Source organism: Kickxella alabastrina (assembly GCF_025024165.1).
Source record: "Kickxella alabastrina strain RSA 675 chromosome Unknown BX661scaffold_6, whole genome shotgun sequence".
Lineage (NCBI taxonomy): Eukaryota > Fungi > Kickxellomycota > Kickxellomycetes > Kickxellales > Kickxellaceae > Kickxella > Kickxella alabastrina.
Genome location: NW_026251477.1, coordinates 144,806 through 161,760, shown reverse-complemented (window position 1 = coordinate 161,760; position 16,955 = coordinate 144,806). Strand labels below are relative to the sequence as shown.

General features: G+C 56.5%; 8 protein-coding genes across 8 annotated transcripts; 5 read left to right on the top strand and 3 right to left on the bottom strand.

Moving 5' to 3' along the window:
- Positions 1 to 254: 254 nt before the first annotated feature.
- BX661DRAFT_169756 (uncharacterized protein) lies at positions 255 to 798 on the top strand (the record flags this gene model as incomplete). Its single annotated transcript, XM_051533551.1, is given in 2 exon segments — positions 255 to 750; positions 770 to 798. The coding sequence occupies 2 exon segments, from the start codon at positions 255 to 257 to the stop codon at positions 796 to 798; spliced, it is 525 nt and encodes a 174-aa protein (XP_051392984.1).
- A 63-nt stretch (positions 799 to 861) lies between these two features.
- Positions 862 to 1,771, top strand: BX661DRAFT_85482 (uncharacterized protein). Its single transcript, XM_051539524.1, has one exon. It carries the CDS (start codon positions 960 to 962, stop codon positions 1,641 to 1,643), a length of 684 nt encoding a protein of 227 aa, XP_051392983.1. The 5' UTR covers positions 862 to 959; the 3' UTR covers positions 1,644 to 1,771.
- A 677-nt stretch (positions 1,772 to 2,448) lies between these two features.
- BX661DRAFT_141777 (uncharacterized protein) lies at positions 2,449 to 4,651 on the bottom strand (the record flags this gene model as incomplete). Its single annotated transcript, XM_051532901.1, has 3 exons — positions 2,449 to 3,105; positions 3,178 to 3,480; positions 3,578 to 4,651. Coding segments are annotated over 3 exons (2,034 nt in total), but the record flags the coding sequence as incomplete, so codon positions are not given.
- Positions 4,652 to 5,845: 1,194 nt separating this feature from the next.
- Positions 5,846 to 7,428, bottom strand: BX661DRAFT_179460 (uncharacterized protein; the record flags this gene model as incomplete). Its single annotated transcript, XM_051535199.1, is given in 7 exon segments — positions 5,846 to 6,038; positions 6,056 to 6,314; positions 6,374 to 6,506; positions 6,518 to 6,904; positions 6,935 to 6,978; positions 6,991 to 7,047; positions 7,070 to 7,428. Coding segments are annotated over 7 exon segments (1,184 nt in total), but the record flags the coding sequence as incomplete, so codon positions are not given.
- A 440-nt stretch (positions 7,429 to 7,868) lies between these two features.
- BX661DRAFT_179458 (thiamine diphosphate-binding protein) lies at positions 7,869 to 9,448 on the top strand. Its single transcript, XM_051535198.1, has 5 exons — positions 7,869 to 8,409; positions 8,439 to 8,533; positions 8,581 to 8,824; positions 8,905 to 9,140; positions 9,209 to 9,448. The coding sequence occupies exons 1-5, from the start codon at positions 8,036 to 8,038 to the stop codon at positions 9,382 to 9,384; spliced, it is 1,125 nt and encodes a 374-aa protein (XP_051392980.1). The 5' UTR covers positions 7,869 to 8,035; the 3' UTR covers positions 9,385 to 9,448.
- A 136-nt stretch (positions 9,449 to 9,584) lies between these two features.
- BX661DRAFT_193380 (glycerol-3-phosphate dehydrogenase [NAD+], cytoplasmic-like protein) lies at positions 9,585 to 10,977 on the bottom strand (the record flags this gene model as incomplete). Its single annotated transcript, XM_051537776.1, is given in 6 exon segments — positions 9,585 to 9,895; positions 9,928 to 10,082; positions 10,097 to 10,282; positions 10,306 to 10,449; positions 10,605 to 10,748; positions 10,925 to 10,977. The coding sequence occupies 6 exon segments, from the start codon at positions 10,975 to 10,977 to the stop codon at positions 9,585 to 9,587; spliced, it is 993 nt and encodes a 330-aa protein (XP_051392979.1).
- Positions 10,978 to 12,815: 1,838 nt separating this feature from the next.
- Positions 12,816 to 14,233, top strand: BX661DRAFT_169751 (uncharacterized protein; the record flags this gene model as incomplete). The annotated part of the gene is given in 6 exon segments (XM_051533550.1): positions 12,816 to 12,915; positions 13,013 to 13,123; positions 13,243 to 13,414; positions 13,425 to 13,512; positions 13,620 to 14,061; positions 14,112 to 14,233. The coding sequence occupies 6 exon segments, from the start codon at positions 12,816 to 12,818 to the stop codon at positions 14,231 to 14,233; spliced, it is 1,035 nt and encodes a 344-aa protein (XP_051392978.1).
- Positions 14,234 to 14,487: 254 nt separating this feature from the next.
- On the top strand, positions 14,488 to 16,528 carry BX661DRAFT_179450 (nucleophile aminohydrolase; the record flags this gene model as incomplete). The annotated part of the gene is made up of 7 exons (XM_051535197.1): positions 14,488 to 14,558; positions 14,647 to 14,913; positions 14,935 to 15,356; positions 15,418 to 15,593; positions 15,620 to 15,883; positions 15,945 to 16,096; positions 16,357 to 16,528. Coding segments are annotated over 7 exons (1,380 nt in total), but the record flags the coding sequence as incomplete, so codon positions are not given.
- Positions 16,529 to 16,955: the final 427 nt, after the last annotated feature.

Genomic DNA, 16,955 nt, shown 5'->3' with positions numbered 1-16,955 from the left:
TTTATTGCCTGTTTGTTTTCTGGCACGCAAAATCGGATCACAAGAAAAAGTGTGCTTTGTACCATACATGCGCCAAAATGGGCTGGGCGCGCGCATTGGGCGTTAAAATATAAAAAGAAGGTGTGGCTGGGTGCGCAATCTCACTGAGCAGAGCGTATATTTTTATTTTTATTTTTTTATATCTTGTCATATTACACACACACCACATTTTTTGTAAGCGAAAATCCAAGTATCGATCGACTCAAGGCCAGGCAATGAGCGGGGTGAATGCATACGGCGGACAGAAAAAGACAGATAGCTTCCGGCGCAACTGGGACAGCGAGTTGTATGATAAGAAGGCGCGCGACCGGGAGCAGCAGAGCAAACTCGATGAGGAGGACGCGGAGCGGCGGCGCAAGGGGCTGAAGCCACGCTCACAGCAGACGCGCGGCAACGGCAATGGCAGCGACGAAGCAGCCGCGGGAGCTGCTGCAGGCACGCAAGCAGGCGGTAAATCTGGAGGGCATGATGGGCAGGGTGCAGGTGGTGCAGGCGTCGGCAACGGCGGCTGGGCAGCCGGGTTCTATTGCAAAGTGTGCGACGTGACGGTCAAGGACAGCCTGACGTACCTGGACCACATCAACGGAAAGAACCACCAGCGCATGCTCAACCGCAGCATGAGCGTGGCGCGCGAGACGGTCGACGACGTGCTGGCCAAGCTACAGGCGCTGCGTGATGCCCGCGGCGCCAGCAGGAGCAGAGCACCAGCGAGTACAGCTTCCATGACCAGGTCAGGCGGCAACAGCAGCTGGACGCTGACAGGAGGCAGCGGCGCAAGGACGCGCAGCGGCGGCGGCGCCAGGAGAGGGCCGGCAGCGGCGATGACAATAATATAATGACAGCGACAACGGGGTTGGGTCGATGATGGGGTTTGCGGCGTTTGGGTCGAGCAAAAAGAGGTAGCGTCTGGTGTTTTATTAATGCGAATTGAGTTTTCAGATGTACGTCACGTGCGTGCCCATTTTGAATGTGCTCCACAGGCGGCGGGCGACGGCGTTGAGCAGCGGCGGCAGCCGGAAGCGCTGCGCGACCAGGCGCAGCACGGCGGCGACCACAGCCAGCGTGAGCACCGTCAGCCCCCAGCGCGACATGAGCGGCGGACGATCCGCCATGCGGCAGCGGCAGCGCTCTGCGGCGGCGGCCTGCGGGCCAGGGGCATGCGTGTCGCAGCGGGCCTCGTCGGCATCAAAGCGGCCCTTGTGGGGCGGCGGCCGAGACGCATGTGCGAAGACCGACTGCGTCTGAAGAAGGATCTATTTTCTTTCTGCTGGCCGTCTGGGGGCCGTGCGGTCTTCGCCGGCTTGGGCGGCCGCGTCTTCTGGCGCCTCCTGGGCGGCGCGCGCAGCGAGTCCAGGCGGCGCGCGCACTCGTCCTTGGCGGCAGCCGGCACGATGGCCGACGCGGCCAGGAAGGCGTGTGCGGCCGCAAAGTCGCCCAGCTGCGGCAGCACGTGCAGCGTGTACAGCTCGCACACGCGCATGTACGATGCCAGCGGCATGGCGTGCTCGGGCCGGGCGCCAGCAGCAGCGCCTGTGCGTCGGGCGGCAGCGTCGCCAGCCACGCCTCGACGAACTCGCGCGCGGCCGGAGCGTCGCGCAGCTTGAGGCAGAGCAGCACGGTGGGCACCAGCACCTCGCTGTCCACACAGCCGGGCGCCCGCCAAAGGCCTGCACGATGCGCGCCCACACGATGCGCACCGACGCTGGGAAGGCGGCCAGCGCCATGTTGTGTTTGGGCTGCAGGCTGCCGTCCTGGGCCGCCGGCTCGGCCAGGCTGCTCAGCACGCAGATGTACAGGATCCACATGCGGCAGCACAGCTGGCGCGCCTGGTGCTCGCCGTAGTCGCCGGCCAGCTGCGCGATGCTGCAGTGGTGCACCGCGTCGCAGCAGTGCGCCCACGCCACCGCGCCCTGCCCCAGAATCAGCGCGCGCGACGCGCGCTGGTGCAGCGCCTTCAGCCGGGCGTTGAGCGGGTCGTCTGGATGCGCCTTGCGGTGGGCGCGGGGCGGCGGCAATGTATGGGCGTGTGCAGTCAGAGCGGCAGGCATGCGGATGCGGGGTGTGGATGTGGATGTGGATGTGGATGTGGATGGAATGGAAATGGAATGGAATGGAATTCCAACTAAATGGAGCGAATGCGGAGGATAAAAGTACAGAAATTGTCGAATCGAATCAATGCGAGGAGAAGGCCGGGCAACGCACAGGGAAAAAAACGGGCGAAAGAAAAATGCACGCATGCATGCGCCTCCCTCGGCTTTCAGCTGAAAGGGCAATTAGCCGTGGGCGGGGTCATCATGCGCACAATTGCTGCCCGGGATCGGGTGGGAGGGACAGCCGCGCCGAGAGAAAGCAGCGGCTGGGTTGCAAGGGCTGAAAGCCCGCTGCGCTGCGCCGCGCTGCGCGCCTGGCTCACTGCTGGTCCGCCAGCGCCGTAATCTCCACCGCGTGCTGCGAGTAAAAGTACAGCACAAAGGCCGCGTCCGCACCGTGGCCCCAGGCGGCCGGCACGACCAGGTAGTCGGCGCCGCCGATGCGCGTCGGCTGCGTGGCGACGCCCTGCGGCGAGTTGGCAAAGCTGCCCGACGACGCGCACGGCTCGGCGGCGCCGGCCTCGAAGATGGCGACGCTGACCAGCGGCAGCGGATCGGCGCGCGGCGTCTGCAGCCGCACAAGCACACTGCACCCGGCCGGCGGCTGCACCAGGAAGCGCGGCGGCGGCGCGCCCGGCGTCCAGCGGCCGTGCAGCTCGCGCAGCCGCATGCCGGCGCCCTCGCGCGCAATCGGCGCCAGCGCGAACGGCGCGTCCAGCCCGACGGTCAGCGTGAAGCGCGAGAACAGAAACGGCTCGAACGTCGACGCCACCAGCGTGTAGCTGCCAGGCTCCAGCGCGTCCAGCGCGCACGTGCAGAAGCGCGCGCGGTACTTGCCGGAGGACGCGACCGTGTTGGCCTCCAGCACGCGCGTCACCAGGAAGCCGGTGCGGAACACGCGCACGTTGACCGCGTGGGCCTGCGCGGCGCGCAGCGCCACCACGCCGCTCGCGCGCGCCGCCACCGTCAGCCGGTACTGCGGGTTGTCGAGGTAGCGCGGCGCCGCCGAGTTGCCGCCGGCCGACGCGCTGCCCCACTGGCCCTGCACGGCCTCGCTGAACGCCGGCTGCGGCGCGCGGCTCAGCTGCAGCGCCGCGTCGCCAAACAGCCGCAGCGTGAAGAACAGCGACGCGGTCTTGTCGCGCTGCGCGACCACCAGCGTGTAGCGCGCCCCGGCCGCCGCCGAGAGCCGCACCAGCACGTGCGGCGCGTTGGTATACTCGCCAATCAGCAGCGCGCCGCGCGGCTCGTAGACGCGCTGCCCGTCGGCATACACGTGCAGCGCGATGAAGTCGCCGTTGGGCGCGGTCTTGAGCAGGTGCTTTGAGAGCAGCGCCCAGACCGTGGCTGGCTTGGCGTTGGCGTTGGCGTGGCGTTGGCGTTGGCGTGCGTTGGCGGCTTGGCGTTGGCTTTGGCTTGGTGCCGCCGCCGCCGCCGCCGCCGCCCACCACCACTGTGAACTGCGGGTTGCCGCTAAAGTCGTACAGCGCCTGCTGCGGCCCGGCGCCCGCCGCCCACTCAAAGTGCGTGGCCGCGCTGTGCGCAAAGGCGCGCGGGTCCCAGTTGAGGTGGATGGCGTCGAAGTGCTGGCACGCCGACGCGTAGTCGATCCAGAACAGCCCGCAGTCCTCGCGCTCGGCCGCCGGGTCGTACCCCAGCGCGCGCATCAGCGCCGGCGTCCAGCGCGCCGCGTCGTCGGGGCTGAAGCGCCCGGTCCACCGCAGCGCGCTCCACGGGTTCTTGAGCTTGAGCAGCCGCTCGCCGCACACCTCGCGCACGTCCAGCACCGCGTACGCGTGCGCCGGAACCAGCCCTAGCGCGCCAGCCGCCGTCGCGCCGATCTCGCCGGTTGCGATCGTCGCCAGCACCGTGCCGTGCCGCGCGCCGTCGGCCAGCCGCGCCCACGTGGCGCCGGCGTCAAAGCCCGCGTCGTGCACAAACACGTGCTCGGGCACCCAGCCGGTCAGCACGTGCAGGTCTGTGCTGGAGTTGGACCCGGGGAAGTCGTAGCCGCCCATGACCTTGAGGAACGCCTTCTCCAGCAGGCTGGGCCCGATGTCGCCGCGCGTCGAGTACGTGCACAGCAGCCGCCCGCCGGCGCCGGCCGGCAGCCGGTCGTCAATCACCACGCGGCGCCACAGCCCGTTGACGAACAGCTTGACCAGGTACTTGCCGCTGCCGCTGACTGCCGCCTGCCCGCGCCGCCGCGGGTACACGTGCCGCGTCACCACCTGCCGCGAAAACTGCCGCTCGTGCTCGACGCTGGCGCACAGCGCCGCCACGAACGAGCAGTCGGTGACCATCTCCTGCACGATGTGCTCGCACCCGGCCTGCGCGAACATCGTGCAGCCAGCCGCCAGCCCAGCGCGCCGCCACCGCACCAGCCGCCGCTGCTGCTTGGCCGACAGCGCCGGCAGGCCGTCCTTGTCGCTGAACACCGCGCCGCCGAACGCCTCGCCGCTATCGCCTCGCACCCACGGCAGAAACGTCAGCCCATTGACTAGTGACGTGCGCCGGACAACGCTGCCTCTTCGCGCGTCAGCAGCTGAGCATCGGCGTTGGCGTCAGAGTCGGAGTCGGAGTCACTGTCGGAGTCGGGGCCACCGTCAGAGGCGGAGCCACCGGCCAGCGCCATTCCATTGCCGCCTTTACGCTCTCCGCCTCGCTCAGGCACAAATTCGCGAACCGCCGCAGCTCGCGCACCCAGTCGCCGCCCGCGGCCCTCTCCTGCTGCAGGACCTTCTGGTAGCTGCCGATCCCATCGATGTACAGGCCCAGCGCTGCATCCGTCTGCCCCCGCCGCTGCGCCAGCCGCGCGCCCCTCAGCGCCGACTGCGCGTGCTCCAAGTCGCCGCCGTGCGATGGCTTGTTTGCCAGCTGTCGCAGAAGCTGGCTTGCCCGATCAGCGTACTCGCCAAACTTTGCCCCCAGTGCCACCGGCTGCCGGCCCTCCACCGCGCCCTTCCCCGCTGCCCGCAGCATTGCTTTTAGCGCATCGTTGTAGCTGCACAGCGCCGAGCTGTACCTGCCGCCTGCATCTGCCGACACCGCCTTGGTGGCGTGCTCTGTTATTTTGCCCAACAACTCGCCCGGACTTGGGCTTGTGCTTGTGCTTGTGCTTGCGCCTGCGCCTGACATTGTATCCACCTCACTTTAAATATCGTCTCGCCTCGTCTCGTCTCGTCACTGTTCCTACTGGCTTCTGCGTACTGCGCGCTGAGCCAGGCTTTTTTATTCCGAGTTGTAACAAAATATGAAAAGCAAAAATATTTTTTCTTCTTTTTTCCCCTGAATGCCCCAAATGCGCTCAAATTCCGTGTCGGTCTAAAGTCTTTTATATATGTATATATTCCTGCAAAGAAAAAACGAATGTACAGTAAAAAAAAACACCCTGAATGGCGAATTCAAAACCTCAACCTAAAAATAAAAGCAAAAGCAAAGTTTGGCTAAATAAATAAGTTTTAATTTTTAAATTGTATCCCCGATTTGATGATGCTCACAAAGCGACAGCATCAGAAAAAAATCAATTCATATTCAGTAATTAATTTCCCATATACGAATCTCTACCGCCCAAACACTCATCCTTATCCCTATCGGAGCCGGCGGTACTGAGGGGCAAAGTGCCAGATTGAGCTCAAGACAGCAGATCGCCATCAGACAATCAACACAGCACAGCACAGCAAAATACATGCCGTTTTGCTTTGCTGGGATGACACCTAGATCCCACCAATGCCCAACCCAATCCTTGATCCAGATCCAGCTCCAGACCACCCGCATTGTTCGATTCGCCATCATCTGCCCCATACATCTCGGTGTCGCTGCCGCCGTCGCCGCCGTAGGATAACCCGTCAGCATTTTCGAGGCCGGTCAATGAGTCCTGCCTGTAAACCCCAGCTCTGCTGCTTTGCACTTGGGATGCTGGATACCCGCGGCCTCCTCAGTTTCGACCCGGCTGAATCCGTCAGCATCACCGATGTTTGTGCTTCCGAGACTGTCTCTATCGATGTCAATTGCCAGGTGCTCTTCGCGGTACCGCTTAGAATACATATGAATACCGCCGTCGTAGGACGGCGGCCCGACGCTGAGGGCAGAACACGAGTCTCCAGAATCGTGCTCAGCCTGGCTAGCGTCCAAAAGAACACAGTCCGAGGCATGCTGGTACATTGGCGGCGGCAGCCGTATTCCCTCGGGCGGTGCAAGGCCCCATAGCGCATGTTCGCGTGCGACAAAACAAACGCGCGCACTCCGACATTGACATTGACGCTGCATGGACCGTCGGCCGACACAATCGGGTACAGCCGCTTCTGGACCCACGGCGTTCTGATATGGCAGACAATGGCGCCGTTGATTGCAAAAAACATCTTGCCCGAGTACGGCCTCCACCCGACCCCACAGTGTCGCTCGTGCGGGCGCGGATGCACTTGCGGCAAGCGTCCAGCGGATGGGAGTAGTACGCCGCGCCGTCGATGGTGTGGTAAGCGACCGAGTTGTTGGCCCACCCGGCCATGCGCAGCGGCGGGTAGCTTTTCATTGCCACGCCGATCGCCACGTTCGTGCCCTCTGGCAGACTGTCCAGCCGCACCTCAAAGTAGTACACGCGCTGTTCATTAGGAAACTGCAAGTTGGCCATTAGAGACTGCTCCCCCCCTGTGAACTCAATTTCGTTGCCATTTTGCACGGTGACGCCAGTGTTTTCGACTGCCGGCACAAACTCCCAGGCACTGGCCCCGTTCTCGATCACGTACTCGAGCTCGCTGCCGACAATGGTTCCCTCGCTATTGTCAATCGGATGCGTTTTTGCGTACTCGCATGCATAGACATAGTTGTGCTTCGCGCGGCTATTCTTAAGCTTTTCCAAAACCTCTTCAGTGCCCAGCCGGTGGATTTCCTCGCGCCTTCTGTCTCGAGCCATGCGCCGCTCATGGCGAATGCTTGTGGACCTGATCTGTGTAGCTATTCTGGAATCCAGACGCACATTCGCACAATGGGAACTGAAAGCCGCGCGCACGGCCGAAGCGCAGATAAAACCAACGAGAGCTACGAGGATGCATACGCACACAGCGGTGACAACGGCGATAGCTGCGGGCTCATCATGATGTTAAATGGGCCGACGTGTTCTGGTTACTTAGTAATGCGAGATATCAACTTGAGAGAAATAATAGTTAAGTATATTGCCGCCGTTTTATAATTGTAACAGAAATTAGAATGGCTTCTTTGGCTTTACACAGGGAATAAGCCAGAAATAAGTTGCAGAAATTGACATGTTTAATGGTAGTGTAGTATCTGGGCGATGTTGTGAGAGAACGGAGAAAGATAAGTGTCGGTCCAATTGCGCCATTTGTTTGTCTGCACCTTGCGTTATGCACACACACACAAATAATAATGTTTTGGACCCTGTGCGACAACTTTATTTGCATCAGAGAATCAAGGACCGCTTTGCTCTTGATTAAATCGATCGAACGGACGTCATCAACGCCAAGTACATGTGGTGTGTTTGGCAAGGCGCCAATAGCCACGCAGTTCCTATTTGCACCAATTTTTCATACGTGTAAAAGTTCCCCAGATCATTGGAATCGCATCCGGCCGAATGTGCGCAACCTTGCTCACTTATTTATTCGATTTTCCTGTTGACGGACGAGCGTGGGAAATACAAGATTTGGCTTCATTTCCCTCCTCCCACTTTACGCTGCGCTGCGCCCCATGTTTAAAAGGGTGTGAGTGCGTGGGAAAAAAACAATAAGAAAGACAAATGGTTTATAAGCACACCCCCCCTGCAGTTGAACCTCCTTTGCGTTTGCTTTGTCTGTCAACATTGACATATATTTCATATTTCATCACTAGAATTCTCCTGTATTTTATTTTATTACTTAGCAAAGCGCATCGCCTCTCGCCAACATCCCGCACCAATGAACCCGTCAGCACTCCCGCGCATACTTCCCGGTCTGAGGGGCTCGCGAGCACTGCGCTGGACCCACACCCGCTTGGGCCAGCTGCAGCGCACGTTTGACAAAGCTCTGCCGCAAGCGCACTGCCCCTTGACCGCTGGATTTTCCACATCCTCCTGTGTCCCGCGCAAAAAGGTCATGTTCCCAGGCGCACTGGACTCCGAATATACACACGAGCTCCGATTTGCTTCGAATGTGGAGTCAATCCCGACATACCAAGTCATGGACACTGACGGCAAGGTTTTAGACGCCGCGAATGACCCCCAAGTAACCGAGGAGGAGGCAAGGAAGATTTACAAGAATATGCACGTTCTTAATGTCATGGATCAGATCATGTACGAGGCGCAGCGCCAGGCCGCATCAGCTTTTACATGACAAACTTTGGCGAAGAGGCCCTAATCGGCAGCGCAGCCGCGCTCGATCCCAGGGACCAAGTGTTTGGACAGTACCGCGAGGCCGGTGTGCTGCTGCAGCGCGGCTTCACAATCCAGCAGTTTATGGACCAGTGCTACTCAACGAAAAGGACTTGGGAAAAGGCCGCCAGATGCCGATTCACTACGGGACCAAGGAGCTTCACTTCCAAACAATCTCGTCGCCTCTGGCAACTCAGATCCCCCAGGCCGCTGGTGCAGCCTACGCCATGCGCCGTGAGGGCAAAAAGCTGTGCGCGATGTGCTACTTTGGAGAGGGCGCGGCCAGCGAGGGCGACTTTCACGCAGGACTCAATATGGCGGCCACCATTGGCTGCCCGTGATATTTTTTTGCCGCAATAACGGCTATTCCATTTCCACACCGTCGATTGAGCAGTACCGCGGCGACGGCATAGCCAGTCGTGGAATCGGGTATGGCATCGACACCATCCGTGTGGATGGCAACGACATCTGGGCTATATACGCAGCAACCAAGGCAGCGCGCAAGATTGCCGTCGAGCAGAATAAGCCCATTCTCATCGAGGCAATGACATACCGCATCAGCCACCACAGTACGTCAGACGACTCTTCAGCGTACCGCTCAAAGAAGGAGGTTGAAGACTGGAGCAAGCGCGATAACCCAGTGTCTCGCATGCGTGCCTGGATGGAGAGCAAGGGCTGGTGGGCCAAGGGCGATGATGCTGAAATCACAAAGTCGGCCAAGGCGAGGTGCTCAAGGCCTTCACCGTCTCCGAGCAGCTGAAAAAGCCCTCTATCCAGCACTTGTTTGAAGATGTTTACGACGAGCTCCCGCTTGAGCTTCAAAGAGAGAAGGCCGAGGTCGAAGCGCTCATCAAGAAGTACCCTGACTACTACCAGGTCAACGAGTTTTCAAAGTAAATACATGCATACTGCTCAAAAAGAGCCAGTGCCATTGCACCGCGATTCGCATTCCGTTTGTTTTGCTTTTGCTTTAGTATAAATTGGTTCAATATATATGAGAGGAAACACATCCTGCATAAAAAGGGAAATAAATGTACGCCGTTCGGCAATGTCAATTAAAATTAGAGACCCTGCCTCTGCTCGACGAGTCGTTGTACTTATAAAGGTGCCATCGTACCGAGTGTATCCTGTGAAAAGTCGACATTGAGGCCGTCAAAGATGCTTCGCGGTGACCTATTCTCGTAGCAGATCTGGTATATGTTTGTGAACAGCGGGAAATGGTCCGTGACGCCACAGCCATCAATGTACGAAAACACCTCGCCAGCAGTCAGGTAGCCCTGCAGCTTCTGGCCATTGAGCATCTCCTGCTCGAGCTGGTGCATGGGCTTTCCAGTCTTGACAAAGGCCTCTGCCAAAAGGCGGTTGCGGCCGCCGTAGCAGGTCGTGATGACATCGCGATGCCGCAGCTCTCGTTGAACGTCGACTCTTGGATTTGAGCACCAGATATGTGCATTGCCAGGCGGCGCATCTCGAGGAAGCCGATACGGATGATCGCGGCCTTTGTGTTGTTGCCCAGGCCCAATCCGTCGATAAATCCGGCGCCAACTGCGACAATATTCTTCAATGCGCCGCAGAATTCGACGCCAATGACGTCGCTGACGCAGTTGACCTGAAAGTAGGGCTTGTTGAACAGAGACCGCCATATGATAGCCTCGTCGGGTCGGAGCAGCCAATTGTAGTCTCGCAGTACTTCTCCTCGGCGATTTCATTAGCAATGTTTGCGCCGCTCAAGCACGAAACGGGGATGGCCAGCGTGCGGTGGATGATCTGGGTCATTGTGGTCATCCCCTGATTGCTGATCCCATGCCCTTGATCAACGATATGGCGCGCGCGTTGGGCAGCGTGTGGCCGTGAATGGTGTTGAGCAGGTTCTGTATAAACTGGTGCGGGATGACGACAATGATGTGCGTGGCGCCCTTCACTGCTTCAGCGGCATCGGCACAGCGATGACGTTTTGGGCAGCTTGTGGCCGGGCAAGTACCTATCAAAAGTTGCGAGTAGAGTTTTCGGTGTCGAAAGATGCGCGGGTGTGTCAGTAAAGTATTTGCTCTGCCCGCTGCTAGGGATGATGGTCCCAAAAGAACTGAAAACATTAAACATTTTTTACAGGTACTTACTTGACGTTCTCGTGCTGGGTGTTGATAATGTCGGTGAGCTTCTTGCCGTCAACCATCTCCTCGTAGACCCAGATCTTGACGTCGTTGTCAAAGGCAGGCAACTTGGTGACGTTGCTGCCGACGATTCTGGCGGCGGTGGAACCCCTACGTTATTGTGGCAAATCAGAAATAAAATGTGAGCGCAGACCGATTATTAGCCGGAGTTAGAGTGCCAAAATATTGCTTGAAGACAGACAAAAAATACGAAAAATCTCAATGTTGACAAGAAACAGCCAGCCAGCCGGGTGGTGGTGGTTATGTTGGTGGTTGATCACACGTACCAGTTGCCGGATCCAAGGATGCAGACCTTGTTTTTTGGAGTAGAAGAGGCCATGACAGTGTTGTGTGTTGAATAAAAAGATGCAAGCAAAGGGGAAGGATGAGGAGAAAAGCGACCGATGGTCCTATTTCTTGTGGTGCTGCTGCTAAAGATAAAGCGGCTGTGAGCGGGGAGTGCAGATTTGCTATATGGCTACAAATATTGCCACGTATTTGGACGCTCGCGAAATTAACGGCACGGGCAAATGCAGATAAAACCATCATCACTCGTGCACTTTTTTTAATGTTTTTTGCTGGATTCGGGGAGTGGGGAGCGAAAGGGAGTGAAGGCATGAGTTGATAAGCAAAAGGGCAAGCTTGGGGCCAGAGCCCTTTGTTAACGCAAGGCAGCTTTCATCGATCAAAACTTTTTATTTCATTGGGACATCGTTTGTGGCTGGCTTGTTTGTCTGTCTGCTCATTTGATTATTTACTTGCAGCCCCAATCCCACAGCTCGCTTTGCTAATTGCGCGAGGACGTGTGCATCTCGCTGCCTGGCTATGTGCGGCGCTTTTGTTTGTTCAAAAAATTGAGATAAAAATATATGTATATGTATGTATCGAAAGGCATTACAGAGGAACCGCTCGCCAGGGCAGACCTAGAGATTCAATATGACAGCGAGTTGCTCGCGAGCTCCGTTGTGGTATTGGTGCCAAGCATGGCGGAGACCACCTTGAACTTCTTCTGCACTTGCTTGAGCCGATCGGCAAAGTTGGCACCCTCAATGTTGGTCATGGGCACCTCATCGAGGATGGCCTGGATCTCTAGCAGTTTCTTCTGCACCCGCGCAGGCACAATTTCGGGGTGTGTGTCAGCCGCCTTGAGCCACTGCTGCGTCCATCCCTGATAGAACCCCAGGTCTTTGCCAAGATCAAATCCATTCTCGCAGCCCATCACCCGGCCATCAATGTGCCAATGGACTTGCCCGCCTCCAGGCCCATGATATACCCAGAGTCCTCGAACCTACGCAAGTCATAGCGTGATAGAGACCGAGATACTAATGCTGTTAGTTTGTGTTACAATGCGTGTGCAAATATTTGTTCAGGGCGGCCGAAAAGCGACCAACGAATGCGAGAAACAAGCGATGCTTACTCGTCTTCAATGTTGATCACACTGTCAAAGGGATCATCGCTCATGATCGTTGTCGTTATGTGATAATAAGAGGAGCTGTATAGAAGGGGTGAAGAGTATGCAATATATACGTAAGCTGAACAGAGGCCAGGGAAGGAAAGGAGCCTTTATTTTTTAAAAAATAAAAAAGCAATTTTAGAATTTACGTGGTTAATTTCAAAGCACTGATTCTTGCTGCATTATGCGTCGAGTCACGTATTAGCAGAGCTGGTTTTTTTTATTTTTACTTTTGGCCTTCAGGCAACTGCAAAAAAAAATAAAGAACAGCTGGCCAGGCCTGCTAGCTTTTAAAGCACACGAACATCTGCCACAGAAAAAGTGAGTGAGCGGTCACACAAGTTGATTTTTTTATTCATCCCTTTTTTGCGTCAAATATGGCGCCAAGGAAAAGAGAAAAAAAACACTGCTTTTATTTTGCTGTAAATTCCACTTTTATATATTTTTACTTTCCTTCCTTTATTTCTCCCCTTTTCGCCTTTTCCCTTTTATTTCCTCTTCATTCTCACATTAATTAACGCTCCATTTCCACAGCCGGAGAATTGTATTGCTCTGTTGTTTGACGCAGCATTTTCACGTTATTTTTTAGTTACGCTACAGCCAAAGAGCCTTTTAAAAAGGGACACGCCAGAAACATTTGTCCTATCATTATTGGCCAGAGCATACTTGCACACAAAGTATAACGTTAGCATTTGAAATTCAGACACTGAAATGGCGAGCACCAAATGGTGCTAGCCGTAGCTACTGCTGCCACGTCACTGGGGGCCTGGGCGTTGCAGGGTGCGATCGCCGCCCGACCACAAATCACAACTTTGACGCCTGGGGGTATTACACAACTCCACTGGCCAACGTGCGCCTCACAGTCGCAGAGGGCGAGGGCGGCGGCGAAGACGACGAGTTGGTGACGATTCTTATACTGTAGTGGCGCTTTTCGGAGCTCTGTTTGGGGTGGGCGCGCTGTTCTTGCTGTTCTATGTGTGCTCGCTTGTCGTGCGGCAAGTGCGTGGCGCTGTGTTTGGCATGGGTGAGGATGGTGTGTCTGAGCGCTTGCGCAGGCAGCTTCTGACAGACGATGACTCGCGGCAGAGCTATGAAATGGGACGCGCATTTGAACAACAGTATCCGTACGGCAGCATAAACACGCGCTTACAGATGAGCAGCAGGCCGAGATTCGCGAAAAGGGCGTCGATGCGTGGGAGTTTGTTGTGGACCTGGACGTCAACGCCATGCTGCAGAGCAAGACTGAGGTTTTATTCATGGGCGGCGAGAACTGTGTGCAAACCAACCTGCCCTTGCCAAAGATCAACTCTGTTACTACTTTGAAGTCAAAATAGTCGAGAAGCCGGTGGACGTCAACATGTGGATTGGCCTGGCCACCAAGCCGTACCTGCGTGGAGGATGACCGGCTGGAACAAGTACTCAGTAGGTTTTTGCGCTAACAACGGCAGCGTGCACCAGAACAGCCCTTTCAAGGGCACGCGCATTGGCGAGCAGCTGTTTGTGGGTGATATCCTGGAATTGGCTTCCAGCCGCGCAGCGGGGTGGTGTGGTTTACGCGCAACGGCCGCCGCTACAAGGCCATATCCTCGGGCATGCTATACGATGTGTTTCCGACGATTTCAGCTGACGGCCCGTGTTCGTTCAGCGCCAACTTTGGCCAGCGTGGATTCGTCTTTATCGAGGCCAATGTCAAGCGATGGGGATTCGGGCCCATTGAGGGTGCCATGCTGCCTCCACCGATCTATGGCGCCAACCAGAACACGATTTTGCTCGAAACAGCGGTGGCCTCTTCTGAGAGCGAGGACGATGACGGCGGCTCGGACGAATCAGAGAGCATTTCTGTCAGCACACCCGAATTGACAGCCGTTCTTGAAGACAGCGTTGCCATTGACATTTCCAGCACTGCTGCCTCGGTGGAAGCTCTCGTCCCGCATCCGAGCTCGTCTCGGCGGCAGCGCAGGCGGCAGCCAGGTAAGAATCGGCCGCCGCACTACGAGGAGGAGGACCCGATCGCAGCGCAGCTTCTCGAGGCGGGGGGACTTCGCTCGAGCCAGTGGTGACGTATCGCAACAAGCAACCCGATATTTTGCACTCGCAAGATAGTGAAAGCATGGGCTTTGACGCTGCTGGCCAATTTGCTTGAATCCTGTGGATCTTCATCACAGTTGTCACAGCCATGACCGAACAAGCTTCTCACTGTATCATCGACTGCACCACACTCTCTAATCGACCACGCCTTACATTCTGGCTTGCCAGCTCCCCATGCATCAGCGTGGCTTTCTTTAGTCTGCCTCATCCCTGCCCTCCAACTCTCAAATTGTATTTCTTCTCTTTTTTCATTGTTTTCTGGAAAATAAACATTTACTGTTTTATCCACAATAAACCTGCAAACAAAGCAATGGCGTCGGTCACCGGGAAAACTCGAACGTTGCCTACACATCGCGGCGCTCAGCTGTCTATGGCACTCGGTACATGGTTGCCTCGACGCAGCCGCTGGCAACCAACGCGGGTGTACAATTCTAGAGCAAGGGGGCAATGCGGCTGACGCGGCAATAGCCGTGGCGCGGCGCTGGGCGTGACGGAGCCCTTTTCAACCGGGCTGGGCGGCGACTGCTTCTGTCTTTTTTACAGCGCCAAAGAGAAAAAAGTGCATGGGCTCAATGGATCAGGCCGTGCGCCGGCAGCGCTGACTATCGACAGACTACGGCGCGAGTTTGGAGTCGCTGGGGATGAGATACCAGCACACAGCGCGCACGCGGCCACTGTGCCGGGTGCGGCGGCCGGGTGGGTCGATACGCTGCAGCTATTTGGTTCGGGCCGCATGTCCTGGCTGACGTGCTGCAGCCGGCAATTTGTTGGCGATAGTGGATTCCCAGTTGGAGAGCTGACCTCTCCATTCTGGCGTGACGGAGCAAAACTGCTGACCACGGCATCGCCAAACGGCAGCGAACTTTTAATTAACGGCGCGGGTCCGCTGCCAGGGCAGGTTTTCCGAAATACAGCGCTGGCATCAACAATGCGGCTGCTGGCACAGGATGGGGCTCGCGGGTTCTATGAGGGGCCCGTTGCCAGTGCAATTATTGATTGTTTGAAAGAAAGCGGCTGTGTCATGACGCTCGACGATCTGTGCGCGCACCACAGCTCGACAGAGGAGCCCATTTCATATGAATACCGCGGGCATCGGCTGCATGAGTGCGCACCCAATTGCAGCGGCCTGGCTGCGCTTCTTGCCCTGGATAGTCGATGCGCTGGAAAATTCTCGGACTGTGCCGCCTGTCCGGGATATGGCCCACAACAGCGCCGAGCACCTGCATATGGTCATTGAAGCCCTGCGCCTGGCATTTGCTGACGCGCGTCGCTACGTGTGTGATCCTGATTTTTCCTCTATTCCTGTATTGCAGCTGCTTTCGCCTGCGTACCTGGCTGCGCGTGCTGCGTGCTTTGACCCCGGAAGCGCCGCTGCTAGCGTCACGCATGGCACACCACTGGGTGGCTCGGACACAGTTACTTTAGCGTGGTCGACGCCGAGGGGAATGCGTGCAGCTTTGTCAACTCGACATTCCACCCCTTTGGTACTGGCATTGTGCCGCGCGGATGTGGTTTTGCACTGCAGGATCGTGGCTGCCTGTTCAGCCTGGACCCAGCCCATCCAAACTGCCTCGAACCAAGGAAAAGACCATACCACACAATCATACCAGCAATAGTCACGACCGACGGTGACCTGTTCATGTCTTATGGCATCATGGGCGGGTTCAACCAGCCGCAGGCCCACTTGCAGGTCTTGCTAAATATTGTCTGCTTCGGAATGAACCCCAGCAGGCACTCGATGCCCCGCGCATCTGCATCCAAGTCAGGACGGCCGCGTGGCAATTGAGGACGGCATCTCTCAACATACCATAGACCAGCTGCAACGCATGGGCCACAGCGTCTACATTGTGACTGGGCTGCAGCGCTCATTGTTCGGCCGCGGCCAGGTCATCAGGCAGTACACAGACCAGCTATTGGGGTCCGCGTGCTTGTGGCTGGCTCTGATCCACGGTCGGACGGCCAGGCCACGGGCTGCTAATGGTCTAGCGGCTGATAAATTATTTTTTAAACTGCGCTTTTTTCACCGATCCTAGTCAGGCCTTTCCCCCTGTACTGATCTCGAGTATATTTTTGACGTTACAAATCGCAGTAACTGCTTCACCAATAACAAACATACAAACGCGGAATAATAAAAACGGGTTCATCAACTGGCAGACAATGAATTATCTGGCGAAATAGCATACCGCCTGCTTTAAATCAAGTTTGAAGTTGAAAAACGACCACACGTGTGTGAGAATTTTTCTGTTCATGCCAGTTGCATGTTTTTTTTGGGCTGCTAATTTTTCCGTCGTATTTTTCTGATAAACACTGCATGCAGAGTCGGATTCATATGTGTCGATCTCTTTCTGCGCCAAACATGTCTGTTGTTGCACGCGGATTGTGGTTGTGACCGATGCCACCTTGAAATGCAAAGCTGCCGAGAAAGAGAAGCCCGACCTTTGGGGTGATTTATTTTTATTTTTATTTGTGGCCCGGCTCAAAACAGGCTCCAAAGACGAAAACGGAAAGCAAAGTCAAAGAAAGACTTTGGCCCTTTTTGCAGCTACTATAGTATTTACCTATTTATTGTGATAGCAAGCTTGTTTTTATTCCATCTTTTCTTTTTCACTTTTCACCTTTCATCTTTCATTATTAGCTTTTCATTAGCTTTGGCTTTTTTCTTTTATCATTCTAGCACTTTTATCATCAATAGGCGACAATTCATCTGGGGACTCTGCCTTTTAAAGATGATTATTGATACTGCTGACCCGAACAATGTTGTCAGCGCATTTGGCTTT

Excerpts from the sequence above, each read along its gene's own strand:
- BX661DRAFT_85482 (XM_051539524.1), top strand. The coding sequence starts at position 960 with ATGCGAATTGAGTTTTCAGATGTACGTCACGTGCGTGCCCATTTTGAA.
- BX661DRAFT_179458 (XM_051535198.1), top strand. The coding sequence starts at position 8,036 with ATGAACCCGTCAGCACTCCCGCGCATACTTCCCGGTCTGAGGGGCTCG. Across the intron at positions 8,534-8,580 it reads TGGACAGTACCGCGAGGCCG|TGCTACTCAACGAAAAGGAC; the intron begins GTGTGCTGCTGC and ends TTTATGGACCAG. Across the intron at positions 8,825-8,904 it reads GCGGCCACCATTGGCTGCCC|TCGTGGAATCGGGTATGGCA; the intron begins GTGATATTTTTT and ends CGGCATAGCCAG.